Genomic DNA, 12,163 nt, shown 5'->3' with positions numbered 1-12,163 from the left:
TTATGTGAAAGGAGAGTTTGTCTGTTCTGTGAGCTGCTAATATACAGGAGCAGCTCTACAAGGTTAAAGTTACAGCTTTTGGTAATGGATCAGTGAGTCGACGTCACTAACGCGACTGTTGGCTGTGTAGTCTTCATCTGAAATAAGGTCCCATGAGGGAAACTGGAGGGGTCATAAAGTTGTTATTTCTTCACATTTTAGTTCATTTTTCAAAATCTTACACATTGCACCTTTAATTAAAGCTTCTTGAGTACTCCTTCCACTGCTGCGTTCACATCCACAGGACAGGAGTGCAGAAAAAGTGACATAGTTTCAGAAAAGTCAGCATTGATGCGGCAATTAGATGCCAACCCTGCTGATATATACCCCGGTGATTAGTGATGCAATAATATGAGCCAGGAGGCCAGGTATCATCTGTCCCGGCGCTACTTCATTAAAGGTGTGTGACCTCTAATGAAAACATGATTGCAATCAGTGATGGCATTTTTAATGTGTGGACGTGTCGCATTCTCAGAGGCACGAGCGGAAGCGGGAGCGCGCACTCTGTTAACCCTCCCCAACCACAAACACACACACACACACACACACACTGCATCGTCTATCCAGCACCAACTGCTGGAGGGGGCCACAGGCAGTGAAAGCACCGTCGTGGACGCGCTCCGTGGCCGAGCCGTTCCTCCGTGCGCGCTCCCGCCTCAGAGACAGGGCTCGTGGAGAGCCCAGAGAGCAGACGAGCGACAGCGGGGGAGAGAGAAAGATGGAGGTGAGGGTCGGGGAGAGACTCCTGTGCCTGGCCGTGCTGTCCAGCGTCTTCTTCGTGGACTCGGTCCTCGGGAAATACGTCAAAGGCATCGTCAACACCAAAGAGGTGAGCGCTGCCGGCTTCATTTCGCTCTTTTGATTAGTTGCGACAATGACACCGTCACAGACCGAGAGCAGCGGGGAAGGGGACTCGACTACGCAGGTGTCTCTGTGACAGTACCGCGGACAGACGGACACACAGACGGAGAGCCGGTACCCAGAATCCGGCGTTAAGTTGCCTCGGATGTTCACACGCCGCCGTGTGAAGCGCACTCACCTCTGTGCCGCCGTGCAGTTGCGCGCCATCTGCGTGTGTGTCATCTGCGGCGTATATTTCACCCTCATTATAGTCTTTGGCATCATTGTAGCCCCACTGAGCGGCATCCCACCAGTCCACCGCAAACAACCCAGCACCCCAGTTGCGGTCTCACATCACGTATTTTTTTTAAACGTGCGTGGTGTTTTTTTTTTTTTTTTGCCACGCTTAAATGTAAATGAGATGCGTGTTTATGATGAGGAGCCGTTACAGGTGTGCGTCATATGGCTTCTGTTCTGGGGCGCAGCGCTGGATGTGTGGCGGTCCTCCGAGAGGACAGACACACCAGCATCCGACATCACCTCCGAGTTGAAAATGTTAAAACTGTGCAGCTGGGCAGATACACGGAGCTCTCGTGCTTCAGGAGGCTACCACCTGCTGTTCCTCACACCCCCCCCTGCTGATATTCTCTCGAGTTCGTGGATCAAGTTTGTATAGTGCCGAAGCTACCATTTTTTCTTGTGAGTTCAACAAGACAGGCCACTGTGCAGACAAAGTAGGCTGCATAACAATACCGTCAAACGAGCCTGATTCATCCTCGTTTAGGACATTGGGGGTAATTCTGGTGGGATTTCTGCAAAAACACATGCAGCAGAGGTCTCATTTGTCTCTGTGAAGCAACAGGGGACACAGCTGACCTCTCAGTCTGTGAGGTCAGCTGTGCCCAGAGATTCAAACCCTGGGGTGAAAAGAAAATTAATTCAAAGTGCTATGTCGTAGGCAAATGGACTTGTGAAGAAGCCTCTTGGATGGGAGCTGAAACGTCTTCAAGAAAGTCCAGTTGCCTTCGATATAGCACTTAGGATTGCCATGACCTGGTTGACTGCGAATCTTCATCAAACATGAAAAAATATACATATGACTCAAACTATTTCCCACAGCCAAAGTTGATGTGCATAGATTTCTTTGTTTGCCTGACAAGACAAGTCAGTCGAAAATCATGTGAATCATAGAAAAGCAGGGAGAAGCTAAAACCAGCAAATGTTCGGCATATAGGTGAAATCCCGCCGCCCCATGGGACCTTTTTTGGGGGGAAAAAAGTTGGTGCAGTAGTCAATGACATGTGCCATGAATCACACGTGATGTTTGTCAGTTTAAAAGATATTTTTTAAGTCAGGAAAATCAAGCAAAATACCATTTAGTTTTTTGTAAAACTGCTAAATTGTCTCGCTCAATATACGCTGTTTCAATCCCCCCCAGATAGACTTCAACCCAAAAGAGGTCTAACATAATCAACGAGTTCAGCTGCAGTTAAAATAATGTTTAAAGTTCATTAAAGGGACCATAAACCAACTAAAAATAACCCAAATATTCAAAACGATAATACGGCCAGAACGCACCAAAGAAGGGCAGCCATCCGTCGGAGCGGTGGCTAACCCTCTACCCTAACACATTACCAACAAACTAAACTGAACTAAAACAAAGCTGCAGAAATAGCCCTACTGAACCCATCGAATAGCCCCAAAAGAAAACAAAAACTCAACCACTGTTAGGTCGGAAGCTGGAAGAGAGAGAGAGAGCGAGCCTAGTTCCTGTCTCCTCTTATTGCTTTAGTGTCGATGAGCCCGGAGTAGTTACACCTGAGAGAAAGAAGGACAAGACATCATTCAACATTCATTCATCATAACCAACAGGGAGGGAGGGGGAGAGCATATTACAGCGTCACCGACACTGACGTGGCCGTCTCCTCGGCACAGAGGAAGTTTGAAAAATAGGTGGAAATCACAACAAGTCTGCCACACTGACAGCTGCGATTATGTGAGCCAGTGAGTCAGGAACGGCTCTACAAGGTTTTTGGTTATGGGCGTGACAAAATGACGTCACTGTTCTGTTGGGTGTGTCGTCTTTCTAGTCCAACACTTGATTTATGACAAACTGACATCCTCGAGTTGCCTCTCTATTGTTGCTCCATAACTGAATTATACAATTGTTATTATTGAATTGTGAAGGAGACATATGCTAATTTTCAGGTTCATCATTTTATTTTAGGTTACTACTAGAATAGATTTACACACGTATTGCTCAAAAAATGCATCAGTTTTCTCATACTGCCCCGTGCTGCAGCTCTGTGTTCCCCCTCGGTCTGTTTTAGCTCCTGTTTCTTTAAGGCCCCTCCTTCTGAATACCCAGTCTGCTCTGATTGGTCAGCTCACACACGCCTGAGCCAACAGAGGAGTCTCTCACCGTGTCTCTGGTCGGCTCTGCCACGTCTTTCGGCTTCCAGTTAGCTTCACCTCCACTGTGAATATAGATACAAACTATGCAAATGTGTGACATGGTGACGTGGTGTGATGTTAAGATGTCACACTTCAGGAGCAGTGTTTTCTGTGGGAGAGAGGAGCTCCCATTGGTGCAGACGTTTTACCTTTCAAGACCTTTTGCATGAACAAGAACATGTAAAGGATACGACAAAGCCGAAAAAGCGTAATAGGTCTCCTGTAAAATCTCTATCATGAGCGTCCTCAGGTGTTGATACCTCCTGCTCTGTGACCAGCATGATTGATGAGGAGGTGATTATGTTGTTTCACGCTTCGGCTCAGGTCGCATTGTGATGGTTGTTAAATGTTGTTGTTGTAAAAAAAAGAAAAGGAGGGTGGCACGTTTAGAAATCTCCCTCCATTGAAACACAGTGGAAACATTTTGCGCCAACATGCGCACTCAGGTGTTTGGTGCACCACAGATTTTTTTGTGTTGCCAAAATGCAACTTGACAGCAAAAACAATGAAAACAATGACACTCTCAGCCACTGAGCACCACTATATCACCTTACTTGTAGATCACCTTACTTGTCTTCCCACCCCAGAAAACGGAAACCAGAATCTATCAGACACCAGGCAGTTTGAGCCAACAAGCTTTAATTCCCGCTCCTGCTCACTGACTTGTTGTGCTCACATTCCCCGAATTGTGACGACAGTAAATCTAAAAAAAATGCGTCAAGAACTGAGAGATTGAAGTCACCGGTTTGAATCCCCAGGATGACGACGGGGGATCTGAATGGATAAATTGAACAGGAGTCACTCAACCATCCATCACGGCTGTTCAGATGCCCTTGAAGGCAGCGCTGAATCTGCACCTGCTCCAGTGGAGCTGCTCAGTGGCCGGCAATAGGTTGCACTGGGCAACTTCCAAGTGTGTGTGTGTGTGTTTGTGTGTGAGTCTCCTGCTCTTGAGTAGGAGTGTATCAATTTATCGTTACCTCTGCAGCAAATAAGAATATAGCTTTAGTCAACCTGTCCTGTTATATAAGGATGCAAATAATAGGTTTTGCATAATAGGTTAATCGTGCACTTAAACTGTATCGTAGGCTGCAGCTGACAATTATTTTCATTGCTTATCTTCTTGATTATTGTTTTAGTTTGTATGTCTTCAAACTTGGGCTGCAACAAAGGATTACTTTCAGACGTGGCAAAAATACACACAGTCTTTAATTTAGTAGAACGTAAAAGTAATCCAATTACAGGCTCTGACATGCACTCAAAGTATAAAAGTGAAAAGTATAACTCTGAAGGACATTCCTACCAGCCAGTTATGTGCAAAGCTAACTGAACCTCCCGTCATATTAACATAATTCAAAGACTTTTAAACTTAAAGGTAGAATCAGTGGGATTTGTCCGAGCTGTTCGTAAATGCACCAGAAAGATAGTTGATTGTTCATTTTTCATTCCCAGGATGTCAAATACTGACATTTTGGATGGTAAAGCCTCCCAAGCAGCAACGAATTGAGAAAATAAGAAAATCCAGGCAGATGGCTGCAGGGTATCTGCATATACAAGACACTAACACGCCATTCGAGTCTCCCTCTCTGTCTTTTTTCTGTCTTGTTACATCTTTTAAGTCGTTTCTTCTTTGTACGTCTGCTGTACGTGATATGCGCTGGTAGGTTTAACTCAGTCTTGTGATGTTAGGAAAGGGGCCGTGTAATGACACCAAAAAATGATTCCCGTCAAATGCATTGAAACTAAAGTAACAAGTCTGTTTTGAAAATGGAAGGAGCAGTAAGTTCAGATATTTGCATTAAAATGAAGGGAGTAAAGGTCAAAAGTTGTCAGAAAAATAAATACTCAAGTACAGATACCTGAGAAATCTACTTAAGTATCACCTCTGATTATTTTCGTTTCATTAAAGATATTTGGCTCATTATCATAAAAGGCTAAAAAAAAACAGTTAATATGTACATTTGAGAGGCTGATGCTGGTGGATTTTGGCCAATTTTCCTTGAAAGATTACTTAAACCATTGCCAAAATAGTTAAAGATGGATTTTCTATTGATGGATTAATTGATTAATGGAGTCATTGTTGTATTTTTACTGTATTTTTGGAAAGAAAATGCGTATTTCTTGCCTTCATTTTTCTTGAACCTTGCAGTTGCTTTTCTTACCTTGCTCTTGTGCTTTTGAGCCGCTCAAGGATCATTTGACAACCTAAGCAAAACAACAGAGCTCACAGAATGACATCAGGCAACACCTGACTTGACATATTGATATTTTGTGTCAGTGTGTCTGTTTGTGTGTGTGTGTGCGTGTGTGTGTATGTGTGTGTGTGTGTGTGTGTGTGTGTGTGTGTGTAAATCTGCGTGAGAGGGGATGTGCATTAGAGTTGGGGGACAACCTTGGGGTAGAAAGGCACGAGCACGAGTGATGAAGTGTTAACAGTACACACCGAGCACACACACACACACGCGCACACGCACACACACACACACACACACACACACACACACACACACACACACACACACACACAAACACTCCCCTTCAATCCCACGATGCTGTAGCTTTCGGTGTCTGCAGAGGTGAAGGCAGCGTTAGTGCAGAGCTGTAAATTGACAAATGTAATTTACCACACTGGGAGGGATGAACTGCTGAAACCTGTGGTGAGGCTGGAGCCAAACAGAGAAACACAAGCAAAGTTATCCAAAGGCATCAGTGCTTCAGACTGGTCAACAGCTTTATTCGGGCTGGTCGATGTGTACAATTGGCTTTAGTGGCTCGTGTGGAGTCACTGATAAAATGTCCCTCGGTAGCGGCTTTAAGGTCAGGGGAAGGTCGGCGTATTGAATCCAGCTCTGGGAAACAAAAAATATAACGTTGCAGCTGACAGCACAGGACCCCTGAGCAAGGCAGTAAATCCACACTGTGCTTCAGCCTGGCTCCCCTGTGTCAGTGTCCATAAAGCTGTGCTAGTTTGCCGCAGACTGATGTTAAACTTCTACAAAAGCAAAGTCCTTGTCTGACCTCAGGATGGCCTGAGCTGTTGCTCAGTAACATGCATTCATACATTTGCTGGTTTGCTTTAACAGTTGTTAAACCTCTGTTTCCAATTAGGGCCGTAACTAATGATTATTATTATCATTGATTAATCCGTTGATTATTTTCATGATTAATCTTTTAGTCTATAAAATTTATTCTGCTTCTTTTGCTTCTTTTGTCCAACCAGCAGTCCAAAACCCAAAAATGGTTCACCTACTGTCATAAATGACAAAGAAAAGCTGCAAATTCTTAAATTTAAAGGGGCAACATGTAAGATTTTCGGTTGAAAACATTCAAAAACTAAATTTGTAAGCAGAATGTAAATAAATAGCAGTAAGGCCAATATGATGTTGATGTATTGTGTTGCACAGATGCTAATGAAGTTGGCATGCTAACGAGCTAGCCCCTGTCCTACCTGCTCCAAAGCTCCTGTGCTAGCAATGTAAACACTAACTCCCCCGGTCGGTCTCCAAGCTCTTTTTGCTGGAACAGTGACTGACACGATTAATCCATTATGAAAAATAGCTGGCAACTAAATCGATTTATCAAAATATGTAATTGCAACTTACATTGTGATATTGTGATTGCAGTTTAAATTGTAGTTATTTTGTATAAATCAAACCACATGGCTGTACTTGGTTGACATAGTATTAAATAAGGTCCAGAGATGCACGATAAAATTCAGCCTGATAAATTATCCGATAATTATCTGGCCAATAAATAGAGTTGATAATATGATGCCAGATTGCTTTCATTGACTGAGGAAGTGCAGCATTTTCACACTTTGTTTGTGATCTGCCAATAAACTTAGAGAAGAAGAAATGCAGCAGTTGTGTTGTGTTGTGTTGTGTTGTGTTGTGTTGTGTTGTGTTGTGTAGAGACACAGTGTAGACCAAACACGATTCCAATTTCCAATACATGTTCTGCAAGTGTTAAGAGAGGACGGAAAGTCTACGAGTTTAAGTACAACAAATCTTAGTAGAGCTGTGGAATATTAAATCATCCATCTTCACTCAATTCATCGTAGCCTTTCCTGACCTCAGGTGTGCATGAACTATAGGTTATGAACTTCCTTTAAAAATACAAAATGTGAAATCTATGGTTATCTGATTGGTATCGGCCGTGACAAGCAGGTTATTGTCAGTTATATATTGTGAATCCCTAATAAGGTCCCTTGTTTGTGCCAAGTATAATCCTGATTTGCTGTTGTTTCAGCATGAATAGTCACATAAACAAATAATCATTAATGCAGTTGCTAAATGTTTAGGTTGTCCCAGACTTAAAGTGAAATTCTAAGGTAAACTTGAATAGTGATCTATAGAGAACGTAAGCCCATGTAGTCTCCCACATGCTGTCCAAGTGTGAAAGACATCAGCATGCAGAGAGTTAATTTTACCAAGATGAAAGTTTCCTTTTTTGTTGTTCAGCCAACTCAAGAATAGACATCTGCTTAGTGAAATAAGTCAAAGAAGTGCATTCGCCCGCTTCAACTTAGTTTCTGAAGCTTGTTAAGAAACTTTTGGGTATATAATTTATACTCAAAATTGGAGCTCTTTTAAATTGCGCTGTTGATATTAAAAATAATCAATCACTCAGCCCTAGTTTTCTGCATTTTCTTGGGAATTGATGACATAGAGAACCAGAACTGAACTGTTACTTAGTAAAAAAATGTGGCTGTGGACAGGTTAAAGTGTCTTTGGTCTGTGGTTTCTAATGAAAATTTGTGGATTAGACCAGAGAGGTCTTTAAACTTCTGTCTTTTGAAAATTAATGAAAATGAACAGATGCCCTTGAAAGTTCTTTTTCTAATTTAAAAATCTAGAGCCCATAATTCATCAGCGTGCCCCAGCTCACTGGGCCCTTCTCCATCCTAAAATCAACATCTGACGTCCTGAGGTAAAACACAGTGATGGATGTTGGCGTTGATACAGCTGCCGTTTTAAAAAATGAAAGATTTCACCAGGATTTCTGGACCTAATAGGAACCTGAGGTATCGAGGCCTTGTAAGAGATGTCTTATTTTAATTAATGTCATGTCTTATCTTAAAATATGCCTGTTCTAAATTCTTCAATTTCAGCAAACAAGACTTTGAAAAAGTCGCTGTTAAATACTTCAAGTTGACATTGACGCTTCTGGGAACCCTGCATGCATAGAACTTCCAGCTCAATCAGTTTCCCTGCATCTCTTTTTAATGAGGACATTGTGATTAGATACGGGCAGCGTGTGTGTGCATGTGAGGGAGTGTTTTCATGTGTCCGTATGCTAGCTTCAGTGTTTGTGTTTGTGTGCGTTCGCATGTCTACAAAGTCTGTGTGTACCTGTGCGAAACACCCCAAGAAAGAGAGAGAGAGGGGGACAGAGTTTGAGTGTGTGTGTGTGTGTGTGTGTGTGTCGCTGTGTGAGTGTGTTTATGTGTCGCGGCGTTGTGTAACCCCGACTAATGAATCATTGAGAAGCCCAGCGGTCCAGGGGTGACTTGACTAGCTGATTGGTAATTAATTGTTAATGAGGCTTAGCAAGCAAACAGGGATCTGAGGAGAAAGAGAAAAAGACAGAAAAGCTTCAGAGATGAAAGGACCGAAACTGTGCAGAAGAAACAAAGAAAGAGACACGGAGAGAATGAGACGGAGAGATGCTGAATTGACCGGATACCGCAACAAGGCATAGAAGTTGATTAATGGGGTGTGCGCACACACACATACACGCACATGTGCAAGCACGCACACACTGCTGGCTAGGAGGCTGAGTGATTCTGCATCACAATGCAGCGGCCATGGGGAAATAAGAAGACTAAAAGGGGATTAAGGTAGACACCTCATCCACTGTTGCTGTTCTCCAGGGCTCAGTCTCTTTTCCACCCTCCACTGACACCTGACACACACACACACACGCACACACACACACACACACACACACAAAGCTGCAGAGGGCTAACCAGCGGTCCACTTGGTTTAGTTGTTGACGTTGGTGGAAAAGCTTGAACCTAAAGGTGAATTGTGCTAACAGCTATGTGAGCGCCATGCTGGCTTGTTGATGCTGTCTTGGCCTTGTTAGACTCAGTTATCTCTGGAAGTGTGTTCACAGGTGTCTCGCAGCACATCATCTCCGTTTAGCCCACTGATGTGTCATAGTCCGCCACGGCAACACGTGTCATCGGGTCCTCCAGCGCGAATTTCTGGAAGAAGAGCGCTTGTTTCCTATCTGTTCATTATCATGTTAACATTTAAACCCAGCAGGACTTGTTCAAGTAGGCTAACTGCATATTAGAAACAGTACATTCATTGTATCATGTCATCCATTCAAAATAATACACACACACACACACAAATACCATCATATACTATGTACCCCGATGGAAGGTCAGAGGGAGCTGCGTGAAATCTGATAATTTGCCTTAAGTGATGTCATTTGAGTTGGCGTTCATGGGAGCTGGAGACTAAAAATTAAAATGAAGAAAAACTAAAACAATCTGGATGTATGTTATGTGACTAGCATAACACACTAATATCTCAGACCAAGCTGTTGGCGTCAGGTTGCATTGTGGGGAATGTAGGTGCCAGGCTTGGACAAGGAATAAGAATGGACAATCAGTTTTAACTGTTCATTTTAGCTGTCCATCATGAGTCAATGCTAAATCAATGACAAACTCATGCTTCACATGCTACTGACTTGTGTCAATTGTGCAGAGATGTGTGTTTTATTCTGTAGGGCTGCAACTTATGATTATTTTCCGTATCAGTTAGTCTGCCCATTATTTTCAAAATGTAAGTAGAGGCTGGATTTGGAGTGTATTTGGTATGTTTGCTTCAAAAATGATAAAGTCGCCGACTGTTTAATCGACTTATGTTTCTTCTTTTTTAGTATCAATGAATCCCTCAGTTATCTATTCAATAAATTGATTATCATATAAAATGTCTATAATAAAAGAAAGTGAAAAATGCCCATCACAATTCTCTGGAGCGCTTGTCTTCAAAAAGCTTGTTTAGCATTTTTTATTAACATTTTTGACAATCAATAGGACTGGGGGATATGAAAATCTGTATGCAGATAAATCAACAGGTTTACCTGTGAGGATAAATGAAACAATGTTTTTACTTTACATCAGGCAATATATGGTCTGTTTTGGTGTTGCTTTCACTGACTATTTGCCTCCCAATTATTTTCTCAATTAATTGACTCGCTGACAAGTGTGTAGATGTGTGTGTGTGTCACATTTTCCATGAACACTGAACACTGAACACTGAAATACTCAGTTCTGTTTGAACTCCTCACGTTAGAGAAGCTGAAAGTAATGAATGTGCAGCTTTTTACATTGAAAATGAACCAAATGAATAATCAATGGTCAAAATAGTTGGCAATTATTTTTCTGCCGATCAACTAATTGGTGAGCTAACATCAAGGCAACACGTGAGAGTTTTCCACTCATCATTTCAGCTCAAGTGTAGATCCCTTCAAGGGAAGCTGTGTCTGATATTTCAGACGTTACTGTGCTTCGAAGAACAGTTTCTGGGGAAGACCCTCTTCTGTTTCAACATGACAAAGCCCTCCATGAACACAGCCAGCTCTATAAAGAAATTGTTCTCTGAGTTGATTGAATACTCCACTGGCCTGCACAGAGCTCTGACCTCAACTCCACCAAACACCTCTGGGATGAACTTATCACCCAACATCTGCTCCTGACCTCAGTGATGCACTCGTGGCAGAAAGGGAGAAAATCCCTGCCGCCTGGTTTGAAAGTCTTGTGGAAAGCCTTCCTGGAGACTGGAGGCTGTTACAGCAGCATATTAATGTTCACGGGTTGGAAATGAAATTTTCCACCATCTCATTTACAGTTCTTCTTCTGATATTAGCTAGTGCTGTTTAATCACAGTCCTGTGTGACTAGTAGAGCTGTGACAATTACAAAATTAGTCGATGAAAGAAAAATTATGTGCCAACCGTTTTGATAATAGACTAATCATTTCAGTCTTTTTTTAAGCAAAAACCTCAAACATTTGCTGGTTCCAGCCTCTTAAATGAAGGAATTTGCTGCTTTTCTTTGTCATTTGTGATAGTGAATAGAGTCTTTGAGTTTTCGACTGTTTCTCGGATAAAAGAAGCAATTTAAAGACGTCGCTTTGGGCTCTGAGAAATTGTGATGAGAATTTTTCACAATTTGTTGGCATTTCATTGATCAAACGATTATTTGATCATTCAAATACTTGATTTGAATGCGATATTTAAAAATGAAACATGTATATTGCGTTAAACATACACATCATAATATCTTGTATATAATCTAGGGCCTCTTAGATAATTTCTGTTTCTCTCTGTTCTTGCTTTGTCATAATAGATGGCAGTAATGGACCTTAACGCTGGTTGCCACCCGCCATAAAACAGAAAAACTCATCAAATGTAATTGTTTTTATGTGCAGATTTGAACAGTTATGGTTATAGACGCTCTCTCCCTCCACTTATTATTGAAGGTTATTAATGTTTTTACTAATTTGTCAAAAAAGAGACAATAAACAAACTGATGATATCGCATAAAATCGTTATCGTGAAGTCTTTATGCCATGGAAATCTAATATCGTGATAGCCCCAGTACTAAATATTACTATATTGTTTATTATGATGATGTTCGGCGTTTTCTTTGTTGTTTTCTGGCAACGCTGTGCTGCGCTTCTCTTGCGGCCCTCTTCAACTTTATCAACCCTAGTTTTTAATGTCCATGTTTCGACAATTTTGTATGGGTGCAATGTTTGTGTGTCCGCATACTTTTGGCCATTTACATGGATTTCCTCTCTTATGTTGGCTCA

The 12,163-nt window shown here is 42.1% G+C and overlaps 1 protein-coding gene across 1 annotated transcript in view; it reads left to right on the top strand.

Annotated features, from left to right (window-relative positions):
* The first annotated feature begins 661 nt into the window (after positions 1 to 661).
* Positions 662 to 12,163, top strand: part of tmem145 (transmembrane protein 145) — a 48,487-nt gene continuing 36,985 nt past the window's right edge. The window contains exon 1 of the mRNA XM_084357927.1: positions 662 to 868. Coding sequence (XP_084214053.1) covers positions 758 to 868 — 111 coding nt within the window. The 5' untranslated portion in view covers positions 662 to 757. The remainder of the gene's footprint in view (positions 869 to 12,163) is intronic.

The sequence above is a fragment of the Pagrus pagrus genome (genome assembly GCF_965226575.1).
Source record: "Pagrus pagrus genome assembly, chromosome: 7".
Classification (NCBI taxonomy): Eukaryota; Metazoa; Chordata; class Actinopteri; order Spariformes; family Sparidae; genus Pagrus; species Pagrus pagrus.
Note: the sequence above shows the minus strand (reverse complement) of the source record. Positions and strands in the feature narration are given on the sequence as shown.